Here is an 18,132-nt window from a genome sequence, read left to right as displayed (position 1 = left end):
GCCCAATAGGGATAGAAAAGATCTTGGGTGGAATCCCATAATTCCCTTCTCCCTCAACAATGTTCACTTTTGTACATTGCATGCGTTTATGCGAATATTTGATAGGATGCTAAAGCATCACATTGATTATGCTTTCACAATGAAGCCTCTTCAACGGTCAAAAGACTCCTTGCAGGGGGTGGAGACGCTTCTTAATGAGATTGGATGTCACTGATCAAGGGTGAACATTGTAGCAGAGACTTGTAGGGAGAAGACATATGAGGTGGCACAGAATGGAGCCAAGGCACGTCGATTTTTCAAGAAGATGTCAAAGTCTCCAATGCAGGTACACAAGGCAAGTGTCGATCTAGCAAGTGAGAAGCGGTGGGAGTTGTGGAAAGATTTGTGTTTATGTACGACGGACAATGATCCCAATGTGGAGGTTGCTAACCAACGCAAGCTAGTACGGTCATCCTTTCAAAAGGTTGTGCAATGGATGAATCTTTCAAGCACCACCGTTGAGCAGCGAGAGGAGTTCAAGAAGGTGCTTTATGAGTTCACAAAGGCCGCTAAGGACGGATGGTCTGAAAGCAAGATTACACACTACATGGTTTGTTTTAACGGACTTAATAGATATGCAATGTTTGAAAATGCAACTTTTCTATTGGCTTATCTCCTTTTTGGTTGTTTTAGCACATTCTCTATGCGCATGGTGCATATGACATGGACCACTATGGTTCGCTTGATATATGGAGTACACAAGGCATGGAGAAGTCCCACTATCGAGCAAAAGGAGTCTACTTCAAGAATACTCGGCATGGTGGTGGTGGTTCACATTCCAACTACCTCCAAGAGATGTTTAAGTGGTTTTTTAGGTACACCTTTGGGAGAACTCGCACTATTGAGAAGGCAAGAGAGTCGATGTTAGCAAAGCAGTTACGCAAGGCCTCCCGTACTGCAGCATCCGAGCAGTGGAAACGCTCGTGAGCGGCCTTGGGCCATGAGGCTTGGCGTGCAACTAAGGATCGAAATGGCAGCATTTGGGTGTCGCGTCAACCGTCCGCATGATCCAGGTTTGCTTGTTAAATTCAATTGATTTATTTGAGTTTTTCACTTAATTGGCCGCATAGTGTGAAAGGGTCCAAATCCCAAAAACCCCTATTTAAAGGTTGAAAGCGTTCATTTTGTCATTTTCCATACTAGGTGCTACCATGGCAAGAACAAAACAAACGGCAAGGATTGAATATCGAGAGGGCCCGGATGCCCAACGAATCCGAGCTTCAGTACAAGAAGCTGGAACTTCACAAGTTCAAGGTGAGCTCCACACAGAAGAAGATGGAGCTTCAAATCAACATGGTCAGTCCTCTACAACAGGAAAAGAGAGAAGGAAGCATCGCCTTGTTGTCTATTTATCGGACTCCAACGATTCTGAGGGTAACACGACGGATGAGAGCGACCAAGGCAAAGAAAGAAATAACCACAAACAGCGGTCAGAAGGCTCCGAAGAGACGCAAACGGATGATGATCCCCCATGGGTTGGCGTCGAAATACAAACTTATGCCGCTCACATGTCTATTAGGGGTAAGACACTCCGTAAAGGGAGTGGACCCACACCATCACATCCGCACAATAGTGAAGAGCACGAATCAGATGAAGAGTGGGTGGACTCGGAATATGAGGTGTTGGAGGTGCCTGTGCGGCCGAAAAAGAGAAAGAGCATTGTCTACAAGAAGAGGAAGCAAGCTGCCCCAACTCGTGAAACAAATGCACCTCCCCGTCAACCTCAAAAGGTGCGAAAGCGCAGCCGTGCATTTATGGAGATTCGCCACTATCAGAAGAGCACCGAGCTCTTGATTCGGAGGGCCCCTTTTGCAAGGCTTTGCAGGGAGGTTTTGCAAATGTACAACCCTGAGTTTCGGATGGGCGTCGTGGCCATAGAGGCAGTCCAAGAGGCAACAGAGCAATATCTAACTAGCATATTCGAGGATGCAAACCTATGTGCCATCCATGGAAAGCGTGTAACGATTATGCCCAAGGATATGCAGCTTGCTTGCCGTTTGCGCCATGAGCATTAGCTTGTAATTAGTCATCAAACCATTTTTGTATTTACGGAACTTCCAAGATTGAGAAGAATTTGAATATAAGCGTCTTTTGATTGTATACTCCACTCTTTGCATTGTATTGCTTTAATTGTGTACCATGCGATGTAGCAGTGGTCCATGTTTTGTCTACCTTCTTTTGTATGTATGTAGCTTAAAGCTTGGCATTGGGAAAACTTGCCTATGTTAAGCACCTTGGCTAAGTCAAGCATGCAATTCCTAATACATCCAAGCTATGTGAAGCACTGATGCAACCCAAATATCTTGAATGCATGGTAAAAGTTTCTGGAAAGCCTTGGAAAGGGCTTGGAATGCCCCCAAAATAACTGCCACAAGGGCGCGCATTTGGTGCTTCCACATGCCGATGAAGAGACCAAATGCGTCCCCTTGTGGCAGTCATTTTTAGGGCCTGCCAAGGTCTTTCCAAAGCTTTCCAGGATGTTTTGCTCTGCATTCAGGATATTTCCCTTGCTTCAATGTCTCAAATAGCCTGGATGGCATCAGAAAGTGCATGCCCCACTAAGTCAATGTAGCATAGATTTTTTGAAGCATATATGTAATTAGTTTTGGTTTTGCAACTGAAATTTATCTGGGCTTGTACAACAGCTTAGTTATGAAAGGATCTATGGTTGGAGTGAATGTTGGTTAGCCATTTTGTCTTAATTTATGGAGAAAGGTATTGATAAGCCTTTTAAAGGGCTTGAGATGCTCCAAAATGGGCTGCCACAAGGGCGCGCATTTGCCCCTTCCATATGCTTATGGAAGACCTAGATGCACGTCCTTGTGGCAGCCCATTTTGGGGCCTCCCAAGCCCTTTTGTAGGCATATCAATAACTTTCCCCATGATTTAATGCAAGTTGGCTGGCCAACATGCTTTCCAACCCAGCATACATCAAAAACTGCATGATTCACTAAGCACGGGTGCTTCTCATAAACACATCGGAAGCCAAAAATATAACAAATTCAAAAGCTTGCAAGTAAGAGAGAGTCATAGACACCAAAAAGTAGATTCATTAAGGAAATCAACGCTTTACATGATATCTGGCTTTTGCTTTAGGATCTTTCGAATTACAATTTTCTGGCGCTTGGCCTTTTGGGATGGCTCCCTGTTAAGCAAAGTGGTTGTAATTTCTTGGGTGTCATCAACCCCTACAGCTTGGTTCATGCTGACATGGGCGATGAGGCGCTCGCGAAAGTTGACGCCGAAAGTGGATATTGCAAAATCTTTCTTTACAAGCACTACAAGGTTGGCCGATTGGGCAAGGGTTGTTAAGCACAAGGCCTTGGAGATTGAACGGAGGGCAAAAATAATGTTGTGTCCATTGGGGGAGTAGTCGGCATGCACAAACACCACGTCACCAGTCGGAAGTGTGCCGAGGTAGTGAGCAAGTGCCGCTTGAGGTCCAAATGCCGTCCTCCTCCCCCTTGACCGTTGCGCCCAGGCGTCAATTTCCAAAACATCCTGCATAACATAGGATTTGTGAGAAATATGGCAAAAAATTAGTTATAACATTAACAAAATCAATTGTAACAATCAAATTTAAGTGAGCATCTATACCTCTTGTCTACGATCCTTCTAATCAGCATCCGGGTGTAAGTAAAGATCCACACTTGACTTCCCCTTTGAATCAAGCAAAACAGGTGTTTTAGCAGGTGATGGTGAATCCACTCTTGTGCGTTTAGCCAAACACATGGCTTGCACGGCCACAAACTCCTCCTCACAGACCTTGGCTTGCTCGGCCGCTGCCACCTCGGCTTGTGCGATCGCCACTATGTCCGCCACAGTATTCCCCATGGGCAGTAGGAGATCATCGTCATGGGAGGTGGTGGTATCAACCTCAAACTTGCCATGGGCATCGAGGATGGCGAAACACTCATCTATGCAAAGCTCAAAGGATTTCTCCAGATCATGTAAAAACACAAACTCCTCCCCACCCACCACAATGGAGGAGAAACAGGTAATCTCTACCTTAGGGATGGCATCTCGAGGGCTGGTTCCTTCTGGCAGCCCCGAGGACGAACCGACAGATGGAGAGGCCTCCAAGAGGCCTTGAATCCCTACAGGGTAGGTCAAGGCAAGCGTCCTCTTCTCTGCGGATGTGTCAATGGGCGCGGGCTTGGGGTCCTTCACATCCGCCAGGACCCCACCGATCTGCAAGTGTGGTAGCCACTACGTCAGGGCTTGTTGGGCACTCATGAAGGAGGAAGATCATTATGGCCTGGACAAGGAAAAATGTGTTTTCGATCTTCCCCTTACGCATTGCTCGCACATCATTATCTTCAAGCTGCACATATTGTCCGGCGGGTTGTGCTATGGTGGCAAAGCGTGCAAGCCGCTGATGAAATGGCCTGTCCCCTTTGTAGATGTGGTGCAGAAGGCCCTCAGGGACCCATTGCCCTTGCCGGTTTGGTAACTCAACAATGAATCTCCTCATGTACGTGGAAATGTATGAAGTGATGTGCTCAAGAGATTGAGAATGGAGGGTCAAGGTGGTTTCCAAATCGGATTGGGTTGTGAAAAATGCATGAAGCTCAGGGCGATTTGCATGCCCAGCCTCACTAAGGAATACATCTAAAGCACTAGTTGCAGCCATGCTTTCTCTTTGCGTAACTGGGTATGCTAGGTCGCTCTGCAATGCTAGGATGAAAATGGTAAAATGAGAAGATGGTTTCTCTTTTATAGACATATTCCATCTTGAAAAAAATAAAAAATATACATTTTAAAAATAAAATTACACAACACCTTAAAACTCAAGTACAAAATTAAGTACAACAACCTAAAAATTTTCAAAATCTTTAATAAAATATCCAGTACATAAAAGAGTAAAGTTACAAGTCAATTCACTTAGACAAGATGACTTCGTCTGTAGCCCAATCTTTGGAAATAAGCATAGTGGCCTCCATCCGCCTTCCAATCTACACAACAAAAAAATGGGCAATCAAGATACAAATACCCAAAAAAATTAAGAAAAGGTAGCTAATCAAGCACAAGGCAGACCTTGCGTTGTTCCAGTTTGAAACTTGCATTGTCGACATCCTCGAACCCCATTATGACAAAATGTTCCCGAAGATTGGCAAGAGTCCAATTCGGGTTCACTGCAACTACTTCCACCTCATTATTGGGCATGCGGACACGAATTTCAAAGGATTGAACCTCTTCGGCCGTTAGTTGCAAGGGTTTCCATTTGCCATGTTTGTGCATCTACCTTTCGTAGCTAAACCGTGCATACAAGGTGCACCTTGCCTTCAAATATCGAAGGCAAAGCTGTGTGGGGGACACATTGCACTTGTAACGGTCACCGTCATGCAAACCGTCAACATAGCCCCAATTGACACCTAGAATGGTGTCTATTGCATCTACGTCAACTTCTTTGCAAACAAACATTGTCGGTGTTTCCACAATCGGCAGAGAGTGGAATGCATGCACAAACAAATGGATGAGACAATGCCAACTAAGACCCACTGATCTGGTTGCCTTACCAAACTTTAGGGACCCTTGGAAATCTTGCAGCACCTTGCGCTTGAAAGAAAGCAAGGCCCAATGGTCTAGAGTTGGCCATTCTGCACTCTGCAATGAGGGTGTCTCCATGGCTTCTAACCTACCATAGCCTTTGCTTGACTTCGGTACCACGTACTTGTCGGAGTACATGAATATTCGCTGCTCGGTAATTTTTTTCGACGAGACATTAGGAAACATAAGCTCCCCAATGTGAGCATGCACAACCATGAACGTGCTTGAGAGGCACTCAAGCGGCTGCTCCTCAACTAAGCTGGATAGAAAAACATCTTTACAAATTCCTTTAGTCAAACAAAATGATCGCATGCACATTAAACATGATATATGCGTGGGATAGCTAAACCATGAGGACTTACAATGAGGTGCAAATTGAGTTGAAGCTCTCTGCAGGTGGATCTCAGCTGCACTGTACACGTGTTGGACGATGGCTACCATTCCGGACTTGGTTTCTTTGAATGCCAATAGTCTTCCCTTCCAATGGCGTTCCAGTATGCCTCGACATCGTACGCGATGAGGTCCAGCACTGGACGGTTGGATGTAGACCCATGAACCCTTCTTGAATACCTGTGGGATCCATCTCCCCTCTGAATTTTTTGTGTTGTGCAACATAATCTCTTGTATCTCTGGTTTGGGCCGTCTATGCGTGTTAGCGATGGACATGCTTGGGAAGTTGGGCTTAGGAAGGGATTGGGAATGGGTGGGAGGAAGGTGAGGGAGAGAAGTGGGCAAGGCTGTGGGCTATTGTGTGTGGATACTGTGGGAGAGAGAATGAGGAGCTGAGGGGAGGGTGAGGTGAGCTGCCTATGGTGGCTTTGATAGTAGAGATAGAGAAAGAGGGGAGGAGTGAGAGGTAGAGAGGATAGTGTGTGAGCTGTGGGACTGTAGAGGGTTGATGGAGGTGTGAGAGAAGGGGGAGCTATGGAGAGAGGAAGAGAGTGGTGGAAAGCTTTTGGCTATGACTGACTTGACTGTAGAGAGAGAATGAGAGGAGGGAGAGTGTGGGAGAGAAAAGTAGTGATAGAGGGAGAGAAAAGTGGATTTTGGGGGGGGGGATTTGACTTTTTGAAGTTAGTATATGTTTTGGGACAGTTTTGGAGGCAAATGAGTCAATTTTGACATCTCATAAAAAAATAAATCATTTTTTAGGGTTTTTAAGCCTGCTTTTTTTTTTTTTTTGAGGGGTCCCTCCCTCTTTAATGACACCTCTTTCCCCCTTTTACTCCCCTCCCCCCCCCCCCCCCCCTTCCCCCACTCTCTAAGAACCAAGCATTGAAGAGGGAGACAATTAGGCTGCACCCCTACCATTCCTCCCCCTCTAGGTGATATCCCATGAGCCCTCTCATTGGTTCTCCCTTAAGCCTTCACTAATCAAAAAGGCCCGAGGAGAGTCCATATTTTTCCTAATGGCCGTAGACATGGAGAAAGTAGCTGTAATTGTTGAGATGTCAAGACCAACAAATGCTAGGAAAGTTCAAGCATTTATGGGGCATTGTGGCTATTACGGTAGATTCATCTACATGTATGCAGTCATAACACCAATGCTGAAGACTCTAGATTGAGAACAAAGTTTTCCATGTGCATGTCGATGCTTCAAACTTTGCTATTGGTTGCATATTAGCTCAGCCAAGCGAGGAGACGATGGATTTTCCTATTTTCTATGCCAACAGACAACTAAACTTAGTGGACAAGAACTACACCACCATTGAACGTTTCCAATTCCACTGCACCTGACATAGATTCACAGGGACATCAACAAGGTGAGAGGACACACACAGACTGGGCTAGATGGGATGATGCCCGAAAAGTTCTTAACCTTGTTGGTCAAATGCTTCCTTGGTTGGTGCACAGGTCATTTGTGTTACTTATAGGATCCACAGAGGGGTTGGTGCCCGTATGAGAGAGAGATTGATGAGGCTATTCTTGTTGATTGGCATGCTTACATTGACAGACAGACTATTTTAGCTTCACATCAAGGCTGGTGGTTGTACTTCAACCCACGCTTAGGAGCCGTGATCATTGCGCAACATGGAACTGTGTTATTTAGCATTGCACTGATTGGCCATCATGGCAAGCACATTAGATTAGAGCTCCAGGGTGAGATATCCCATGATCAGAAGCTGGATACTGATTGGGAGCCAGTTAGATAGATAGGCTCTTTTGAGAGGCGATCCTGTGTTGAACGTGTGTTCACTGCGGCGGAGGCACCGCTTTGGGGATTGTGGATATTGTAAGGAAAGCCTTTGGTTGACTTGGATTGGGATCTTGGTGAGTGGCAGTGGCCTTTGTCACAAGACGGGCACCACGTGCCAATAGAAAAGAACAAACTGAACAGACTTTTAGCACTTCAATAACAACTGAACTGAGAGAGAGAGAGGGACGACACGCGACACAGAGTGGCGGAATTCCACCCTAGAGAGTATTGGCCCCAAACCTTGGCGCCCCTTTCGATATTTCTTTATATTGCATCATCAAAGTATAAGCCGTTACTCCAGACTCTGCACCTTCTCTAGGAAGCATGCCGGAGAATGAGCCCTAGCCTCATATTTAAAGGCCCTTGGCCTGAAAAGCAGTTATAGTAAAAAGCCTTTAAAACTCAAAAGCTTCTGGTCCAAAAAGCAATGCCATAAGTTGTCAGAGTAATTTACGGAAATCCGTACAGCCTGCCACGTCATCAGTCAACGCAAAACGCGGAAATCCGTACAGCTTGCCACATCATCATGCCAGCGCAATTTTCAAAAATCTGCCATGTCATCAGTTTTTGCGTGTGTCCGGATCCTGCTTTATTTTCTTCCTTTATGTCACTTGGGGCCCCATCGAACGGGGTCCCCATAAGTTGGTAGGACTACTTCTATTACTTGTTCTTCTTAGGGTTTAGGTCCCTCGGCCACATCTATAAGTTGGCTCTATTCTTTAGGCTTTGACACGTCAGCAGTTTGTTACAGCCTTCCTTGCAGGTTGACGGGACCCTCTTTCCTTATCAAAGGTATGGCAGGACGCATTTACCCAGGTTGACAGGACCCCTCTTTCCTTATCAAAGATATGGAAGGACCAATGCATTTACCCTGCTTTTCGGTATCAGTTTTGGTCATGCATCTTGACCTGTAAGATCAGTCAGAGGATCTGCTATTGCAAGTGGATGATAGCGCATGTAGGATGCCTATTGGCACTTGAATTGCAATCACTAGTCTCGCGATTTGACTTGTTAGCATTGTACTTTACATCGTGAGTCTTTGAGGCATTGTTTTTGGGTTGGTCCTTTTGCTCAGCCACTGTGGAGGGCAGTATGTTGTTTGTTGATTAGAGTGGGCATGCATGAAGGGTTTGTGATGTGGGCGACAATTGCATGGGCTTTTGCAATTTCCCAGTTCACACACCTTTTTCCAGGACTTGCGGATAGATCACGTCTTCATGCTCACTTCCTTAAGATATAGACCAGGCATTTTACAGATGATTTGAGATGCAAGTCACCAATTAGACTTCTACCGACGGGATACAATTTTCACTATGATTTGCAACATCACTCTTTGGACCATGTGGAAGGCCTGTTGCGCTCACATTCTGGGCTCACAGTCTTCCCCTACATCGACCACTTTGACGGCTATATGGATTGAGCTATAGCATACTCTTCAGAGTTGGTGGGATACTTCACCTAGCTCCTCCAAGACAACATCCCGCTTTTGTACTTCCTCTGGATGATAGGCCATTAGGGATCTCTAGAGATCTCTTTTATACACACAATACAACCTCATTTCCTGCCACACACACACACACACACACACACACACACACACACACACACAGAGAGAGAGAGAGAGAGAGAGAGAGAGAGAGAGAGAGAGAGAGAGAGAAATGCTATATTAACTTCTTCAATTGCCAAAATGACCAATGAGACTGAAAGAATACATCCATGTCTAGCTCCAGTATAATGTCTGGGGAACATAAAAATGAAAATAAATGAGGGTACCTAGAGTGAGTAGGTATGTAAGCCTACCTTACATCCTCTTTATCATCATCGTCACGAATTACATCATCTCAAAATTGTCACGTGCACACCTAACCCTATGTGTACGTGGACAAGCTACTTCATGACATGGGTTCAGTTCGGTTCAATTCAATTAGATTAGGAACCGTTCTGGCACTTTTGTGAGTGTGTTCGCAAACCGTGCATGTCCAGATACTTAGATTAGATGCATATCCTTTGATTGCACACAACATGATCATCAGATTTCTATCAGAACCCATCAGGAGCATTTTTATAGTGCATAGACCTATTTTCCCTATTTTTGACATTTTTCACATATTATTTTTAAGTGACTTTTGTTGGAAACTGGGTAGGGCAAATTCACTAAGCATGTATATAAGAAAACCTAGCGCTAGCACTTTCTAGCAGAAGAGGCATTAGGAACCAAAGTGTTCAACAGGCACCTTCTCAGCAGGACCCCCACACCTAGCGTTTTCTGCATCAGCAAGAGACACTAGCGTTTTTTCCATAGAACCAGCCTTGGCGTTTTTGCATGTCAGATCAGCCTCGGCAACAACAAGAGACAGCACATCAGCCCTAGCGTTAGCAGATTCCACAGCACCAAAACAGATCAGCCCTAGCGTTAGCAGATTTCCCACAACAGACAGTTTTCAGCCCTAGCGTTTTTGGTTTGCAGATCAGTTTCGGCGTTTTGTAGATTCACCGCGAGGGAACATCAAGGAGCACCAGCGTTTTCAGTTTTCAGCAGGCAGACACCGCAGTAGAAGTACCAAACCTCGTAGATCTCCCCTTCCCACAGCAGATCCTTCCCGCATGGTCAGATCCAGCGTAGTTTGCAATTTCAGCCCGGAAAACGCAGATTTCAGCATCTGGGTTTTCAGCGTGTCGTCGTTGCGTCGTCGCCATCGACATTGTCACCGACATAGAGTCAGAATTCAGCAGATAAAGATTTGCAGATTTCAACCATTAGTGTTTTCAGATTTCAACCCGTCTCATCGTCGTCCTCATTGTCGTCAACATCGTCGGCAAGTCCAAGCATTGTAGAGATTTGTGCAATCAATAGTAGACCGCTCTCGCCATAGAGAGTGGGGCCTTCGGAGGAGGGTTTGACAACATTCTGGTGTCATATTCTTCTCTCTCTATCTCTCAGTTTGAGCACCTTCGTTCACAGTGTTTATCCACTTTGTTTGTGATCACTTGCAATCTCTCATTTAAGGAAAGGAAGGCTCTCCCTTCTGTAAGTAAAAAGGAACCTTGAGCACAGTTCGGAGCACTTATCTTGAGCAAAGTTCAACATTCACTTCCGTTGCACCTTACATTGGTATCAGAGCTTTGGCAGTTCTCTGTATCACTCAAGGAAAGAACCACAAGAACCACATATTTTTTTTTGCTTCTTGTGGTCGTACGCAACCCAAGTCCTTTTGGGCATGTCGATTCCTAATCGTGTTTTTGAAGAGTGACAGGAAACTCAAGAAAGAAGGGCTTGTCCAACCTTCCCTTGCTCTCTTCTCACTCATTGCGAGCGGACTGTGCACTTAGTGGCCGGCCAATCAAGGTGAGGTGGGAAAAAGCAACCTTGGTGTGAGCGCAAGGCCGCCAAAGGGTTCGCCCGTAGGGAAGAGTATCGCTCGGGTGAAGAGAAGATCCTTCTCTAACACAGATTGCAAGCGAAAGAAGAACCGCAGGAACCTCAAGAACCTCAAGAACCCAAGAACCCAAGACCCACAAGAACCCAAGTTCCTCGTGAACTTAAGAACCCACGACTTCAATGTATGGTCATTACCCGAAGCGGAATGGATACTTCGCATGGAGGTGATGAGCATGGTAGTGGCGAAGAAGAATTTTCCTCACCAGGAGGTTTTTCTGACCCTCCTCCGTCCCCATCTACGCCACGGATTGCACTAACTCCTATGGAGGCTTTGGTCAAGTCGACGATGGACATGATGGCACAACAACAAGAAGCGAATCGCGTTGCTGTGGAGCGTGAATGCCAAAACAGACAAGAAACCCTGGACCGCGAAGCACGCTTGGCGGCCGAGGAACAAAAAGAAAGAAAAGCAGATCGACAAAAAGTCGAGGAGCGTGACCGCCAAATCAGATAGGAAACCTTGGATCGCGAAGCACGCTTGGCGGCCGACGAAGGAAAAGAAAGAAAAGCAGCACGACAAGAAGCCATGGAGCGTGAGTGTGAGCAAGTGCGCTTGGTGGCCGAAGCAAGACATACAGAGCGTGAGCACTGAGAGAACTACGCATGCAAGAGTTGATCCGACAGGTTCTCACCTCGAAGTCCGAGTCAGCCAAAGATGTTGGTAGTTCATCAAGTGGCGCAAGCCGAGATTCGGATTCCAACAACCCTGTCACAAAGAAGATCCAGTTCAGTAAGTATGATGGCAAGATGGATGCTACGATTATTCATTCTTGGTTGTATCAATTTAATGCTTATTTTGCAACAACTAAGAAGACAGGAAATAGTAAGGTTTTGACGGCAGCTATGCACCTTGCCGGTGATGCCATTGATTGGTACCACGTATGGCAAGAGGTACAGTTGACCACGCACCTAGAGGAAGCCGAGGACGGCGTGCCCCTTTCTTTCAATCGGGCCGACTTCCAAGACAAGCTCAAGGCGCGGTTTATGCCACCCCAGTACCTCGCACGATTGAAGGACGATTGGCACGGTCTCAAGCAAAATGGTATTCCCATTGCCAATTATGTCTTTCTCTAATCATGTTTTGTAGCTCGGCACTCGATTATGCAAATCGGATGCGGAACGCAAAGAGGCATTCCTTTATGGATTAAATGAGTATATCAAGTTTGATGTCGAAGTATTTGATCCAATCGATCTCAACAAGGCGGTAGCGATTGCTCTCGCACAGGAGATGAAGCACAACAAGGGAAGGCCTAAGGAAAACAAGACTTCGACAAGTACCTCTCAGACTTCTCAGAATCCTCGGAATGGTAAGAACGGTAAGACTGGTAAGAACGGTAACTCTTCTAACCAATCTTACAATAGTCTCTCAGAAAAGAACTCTCCAAATGAACCTAAGGGTAAAGCTAACACAATTGCTAAATGTCACAAAAATACGGAAGCGTAAACTGACGTTTAATTGCACTTCAAATACTCAAGAGAATTAGAGGGAGCGAGAAAACTTGACACTTCATTGGGGACCAGAAGATGGGCTGGTCCCCCCCCATAAAGAGAATATCTTTACTACTAAGGGAGAATCTTTACAAGCACAGGAACGGGGCATACGCCCGTCCTCTATTCTTTCTTCTGTTCTGTTCTGACTACTGACTGAGAAAGTGTTTCCACTTTCTTACTGCTTAGGGGATTCCCCCTCTTCTGCGAGATTGGTTGGAAGCTCTCGAAAAGAGAGTCTATCTTCCGAAACCGCTCATTGGAAGCTCTCACAGAGGAGAGTCCATCTTTCGTTATGTGTTGCCTTCATGCTCATTCATTCATGCATCGAACACAAAAGAGAAACAAGCAAAATGCACACGCACATGCCTGCTGTAATTTTCTGCACATAACCTGAAATTCTTACCTGTGCGCACCCCTACGTCGAAACAGAGGTCTTCTTCGCGATGGAATCGCTCCAAACTTGATGTAGACTTAGGATAAGGAGAGAGAAGAGAATTTCTATGGCTGATTTGCTGAAAACAGCCCTAATCGAGGTGATTAGGGGCTGAAAACAGAGAATTTTAGCAGCCGCACTCTGCTAAGAGAGCGTCTACGGCAGCTTCTCGCGATGAAACTTCACCAGAAGGTGTCTATGACTATGAGATCCCTTGTTCTTGACAATGGGAGCACAAGGCTACCACATATGTCGCAAGGGGCTGCTCTCAAGCTTCAATGGAGGGCTCCACCGCGTAGAGCGCGCTCACATTAGGGGGGGTAGGAGCCCCGAAAATGGGGGAGGGGGGGCTCCTAAATAGCCATCAGAGAGAGGGGGCGCTAGGAAGAGAGAGGGTGAGAGTGAGAGTGAGAGAGAGTTAGTTTGCATTGGTAAGTGTGCCACTTGGCACACTTACTTTAAAAACTTAAAAACCATTCAACTTTTGACTTTAAAAACTTCTAGCTCATTAATTAAAAATGTGCAACTAACTAACAACTGCCACCAATGATTCTTTTATGAGAACACCAAAGGTCTGTCGGCGCAATGCCGCACCGGCACTGCACCGCCTTTACCTGTTCACACTTGTCCGGCCGTCCGCCCGGGCACGGACCGTTAAATTTAATTTCACGAAACTTACCCTAAGGCTTTATTAGCTTTATTAGCCTTAGGGTCACTGTTCTAAGGACCCCATCTCATTCATGTGCTTGTACTGACGCGCGTATTTTTCTGAGCCTAAAATCTGAGGCTACTGCTTACCCCTTTCTGAAGACCCGATTTCCCAATCACTAGGGCTTCAGGGTAATTTCTGCTAAGGTCCCTCTGAGGTGTTCTAGCCCGCATTTAGGCTCACCTGAGGCCTTAGAACTGCTAGGTCTATTCTGGTGTGCACACAACTAATTAGATAATTCTTTTCTCGTAAATAAATTAATTATTTACGAAGTCTGACTTAGTTACATCCCTCTTGGTTCTAAACAGTTGACCTCAACTGTAGAGCGTCAACATAACTGTGCAAGATGTCAGGGTAGTCCTTGAGATCGGACTCAGTCATCCACTTTGCATCTAAAGGAGTGTAATTCTTGAACTTGACTAAATACTTTCGATGTAGACTCCCCGACTTGAGTTGTCTCTCCGAGTGGTGTATTATCTGTTCAGGTTGAAGGATTTCCTCAGTCTCTTCGACTTTTGGAGGATCTTCTTGTACGGGCGCCACTGGAGGAGGTCCAACATATGGTCGGAGGAGACTGACATGAAAAGCATCGTGGATGCGCCAGTGAGAAGGCAAATCCAATCTGAAAGTCACATCATTGACTTTATCTGTAATTTTGAAAGGGCCGTAAAATCTATGTTTGACAACTTTCCCTTTGCCGACCCGCTTTTTCAATCTAGCTTTCTCAAACCGAAGCAGGACATATTGTCCTTTTTCAAGATTGAGATTCCTTCTGTGCTTGTCTGCTTTTCTCTTCTGTTGCTCTTGAGTTCGAAGAATCGCTTGCTTTACTTGTTGATGGGCAATATCAATATTGCGCACAAATTCATCTGCGGCGAAGATGTTTTCTTTGGTCACCATAATAGGAAGTAAGAGTGGCTTCCCATAAATAATTTCGAAAGGGGCTTTACCAGTTGAAGAATGTATGGTATTATTATACGCAAACTCAACTATTGGTAAGTACTGTTCCCATTCGGATTGTCGTTCCGAAACATAGCACTTGAGGAGATCTAAAACAGTGGCATTAGCGATTTCGCTTTGACCATCTGTTTGAGGATGATAAGCTGATGAAAAATCAAGCTTAGTTCCCAAGTTTTCAAACAATGCCTACCAAAATAGACTAGTCATGCGGGGATCTCTATCGCTGACAATAGTCTTTGGCAATCCATGGTGTTTAAAAATCTGAGCTAGAAATATTCTAGCCATGTGATCAGCTTTGATCGTCTGTTTTACTGGAAGAAAATGTGCTTGCTGACTGAATCTGTCTACTATAGTCCAGATTGCATCATTTCCATTCTTGGATCTAGGAAGATCCGTAATAAAATCCATGGCAATACTTTCCCATGGCGTGTTAGGCACAGGGAGCGGCTGAAGCTTGCCATAAACTTTATGTCTGTCATATTTCACTTTTTGGCATACTAAACACTGACGTACATGTTTTTCAATGTCCGCACGGAGTGTTGGCCAAAAGAAATACCTTTCGAGGGCACTAGTGGTGGAAGCAATTCCCCGATGCCCGGCATAAGGAGAATTATGTGCTTCATCCATCACCTTTTGTCGTAAGGGCTGAGCTATGCATATTGCTTGTTGACGATAGAGTGTATTATCCGTGATAGAATAAGGTGGCTTTGAGTGACCAGCTTGAAGATCTGCCCAAATTGTGGCGAAGTCTGGATCTTGAGGATACATCTCATTGAGAGATTCTAGTTCCTCATGATAAATTGTTGTTAGTGCATTGATCTTTGGACGCCTGGAGAGAGCATCTGCAACTGCATTCTTTGTTCCAGAAGTGTGTAGAATCTGAAAATGAAACATTGAAAGAAAGTTGGCCCATCTCATCTGCTTTTCTGATAACTTTCTCTGTGTGAGAAAGTAGCGAAGACTTTGATCATCTGTCTTGATAATAAAATCAGCTCCTAATAGATAGTGTTTCCAAATGGAAAGAGCATGAATTACTGCCATTAGCTCTTTTTCGTATATGGAGGCATGCAACTCTGCATCTTTAAGGCGCCGACTTTCATAGGCTATCGCGTGACCCTCTTGGTTCAAAACTGCTCCTACACAATCTCCAGATGCATCGCAGTATACCTCGAAAGGTTTGCGAAGATCAGGGACGGTAAGAACGGGTCCGTGACTGAGTAGATACTTAAGCTTTTCGAAAGCTTGTTTTTGTCCAGACCCCCAATGGAAGGGAATCCGCTTCTTTGTCAGGTCATGGAGGGGACCTGCTATCGCGGCAAAGGCTTGAATGAAACGCCGATAATAAGAACAGAGGCCAAGGAAACTTTGTACATCATGTACTGTAGTTGGCATAGGCCATTCTACAACTGCTTGAATCTTTTCAGGGTCCATTCTCACTTGGTTGTGAGATACTATATGGCCCAAATAGTGGATTTCTTTTAGAAAGAACTCACTCTTCTTGGCATTCACATATAATTTGTGTTTGCGTAATTCTTCAAACACTAAGGCGAGATGCTTATAGTGCTCGTCTTCCGTCTTTGAGAAGATTAAGACGTCTTCAAAGAAAACGCCTGTAAATCTTCTATATGAGTGGAAGATTCTATCCATCATTCTGTTGAATGTAGCTGGTGCATTAGTGAGGCCAAAAGGCATCACTAAGAATTCATACAACCCGAAGGTTGTTCTAAATGAAGTCTTATGCACATCCTGAGGAGCTATGCGGATTTGATGATAACCGCTCTTCAAGTCTATACGACTAAAGATACTTGCTCCTTGTAACTTTTCAAGAATGTCGTCAATCCGAGGGATTGGAAATCGATTCTTGATTGTGATCTTGTTTAGAGATCTATAGTCTATGCACATGCGGAATGTGCCATCCTTTTTCTGTACTAGCAAGACAGGTGAACAATATGGAGAAGTACTAGGCCTTATTAAGCCCTTCTCCAAAAGTTCGTTAACCTGCTTGAGAATTTCCTCTTGCTGCATTAGACTAACTCGATAAGGGGGCTGATTTGGAGGAGAACTTCCTAGGATCAAATCAATGGTATGATCCTCAGGTCGCGAAGGTGGGAGTTCATTTGGAAGTTCATCTGCAAAACAATCTTTATATCTTTCTATTAACTTAAGTCTTTTTTGCTCTAAAGAGGAAGAAAGTTGTGAAACAGACACATCTCTCTCTCTTGCAAAAATCAAGTACGCTGAAACACACTTTTTCATTTCTTTCTTGATGGCAATGTGGTTGGCGATAGGAATACGCCAATCACCTGCATCTGCAAGTACAAGATACTCCTTTCCTTTATGAGCAAAAGATAAGGTTTTCTGAACATAGTCAGGAATGGGATGCATCTTGTAGTGCCAGGGCATTCCCAAGATAACATTGCATCCTTCAAGTGAAGCTAGTAAGAAAGACTCTTGATCCTTGTAGTCGTCGACCTTTAGATTCAACTTCCCTATGATTGGAGTAGAGTTTGAGTTCTGCCCTTTGAAAGCAGATTGCGCTTGAATAGAGACTCCGAAACGATTGGGCTGCAAGTTCAGGTCGTCAGCTAGCTTGGTAGAGATGAAGTTGTCTGTGGTACCAGGGTCAAACAAAATAAGAGCCCGCTGGTTGTTGATACTACCCCATGCTTTGAGAAGAGCTCTTTCTTTTCCATCCTTGGTTGTATTTCCCTGTACATCTGGGACTGCATTGGAAGAGGGTGGTTGTGGAGGTTTGGTAGGACAGTCACCCTTCATATGACCAACTTGTCCGCACTTGAAGCATCTTCCTTCACTAATGTATGTTCGCAACTCAGCAGGAGAGAGATATCTCCCTTTCTTGGGCTGATTTGGCTTTGCTTCTGCTTCGGAGGCGGTTCTTTTCTTCTTTTGAGAAGAAGTAGAAGAGGTAGGCTGCTCATGGAGAGCCTTCTGCTTAGCATGGTAAGTGCTTTGCTCCATCTTCCTGGGAGTACCCTTGTCATGTATTCCATCAGCTATGCGGGCTGATTCCATAAGTATCTGCAAGTTACCTGGAGGGTAAAGCTTCATAGCCTTTTGCAAGGCTTCATGCAAACCTGCTTCAAACTTGCGCATCTTCTCCGAATCGTCAATCTTCTTGAATGGAGTGACTTTCAAGAGAACGTCCCAAAACCTATCCACATAGCGTGGAACAGTTTCGTTCTCTGACTGTGAAAGTCGGTCCCATTCTTTCTTTACCTCTTCCTCATAGTCTGGAGGAAGGAACTGTGCGTAGAACTCCTTCTTGAAGGCAATCCAATCTTGGGGTTTGCGAT

At 45.1% G+C, this 18,132-nt stretch overlaps 2 protein-coding genes and 1 pseudogene across 2 annotated transcripts in view; 2 read left to right on the top strand and 1 right to left on the bottom strand.

Moving 5' to 3' along the window:
- The window catches only part of LOC147444100 (D-isomer specific 2-hydroxyacid dehydrogenase family protein), a 68,249-nt gene that overhangs the window by 7,322 nt on the left and 42,795 nt on the right, over positions 1–18,132 (top strand). The gene's annotated exons all lie outside the window — the stretch shown is intronic.
- LOC147444102 (uncharacterized) lies at positions 1,185–2,054 on the top strand. The gene has a single exon (XM_086527643.1). It carries the CDS (start codon positions 1,191–1,193, stop codon positions 2,052–2,054), a length of 864 nt encoding a protein of 287 aa, XP_086383769.1. The 5' UTR covers positions 1,185–1,190.
- On the bottom strand, positions 3,109–4,223 carry LOC147444101 (uncharacterized; annotated as a pseudogene).

This window comes from Adiantum capillus-veneris, chromosome 13 (assembly GCF_014529385.1).
Source record: "Adiantum capillus-veneris isolate H3 chromosome 13, ASM1452938v2, whole genome shotgun sequence".
NCBI lineage: Eukaryota > Viridiplantae > Streptophyta > Polypodiopsida > Polypodiales > Pteridaceae > Adiantum > Adiantum capillus-veneris.
This window is presented reverse-complemented; position numbering and strand designations above follow the sequence as displayed.

Bases quoted from the DNA above. Each gene is read 5' to 3' on its own strand.
- LOC147444102 (XM_086527643.1), top strand. From the start codon at position 1,191: ATGGCAAGAACAAAACAAACGGCAAGGATTGAATATCGAGAGGGCCCG.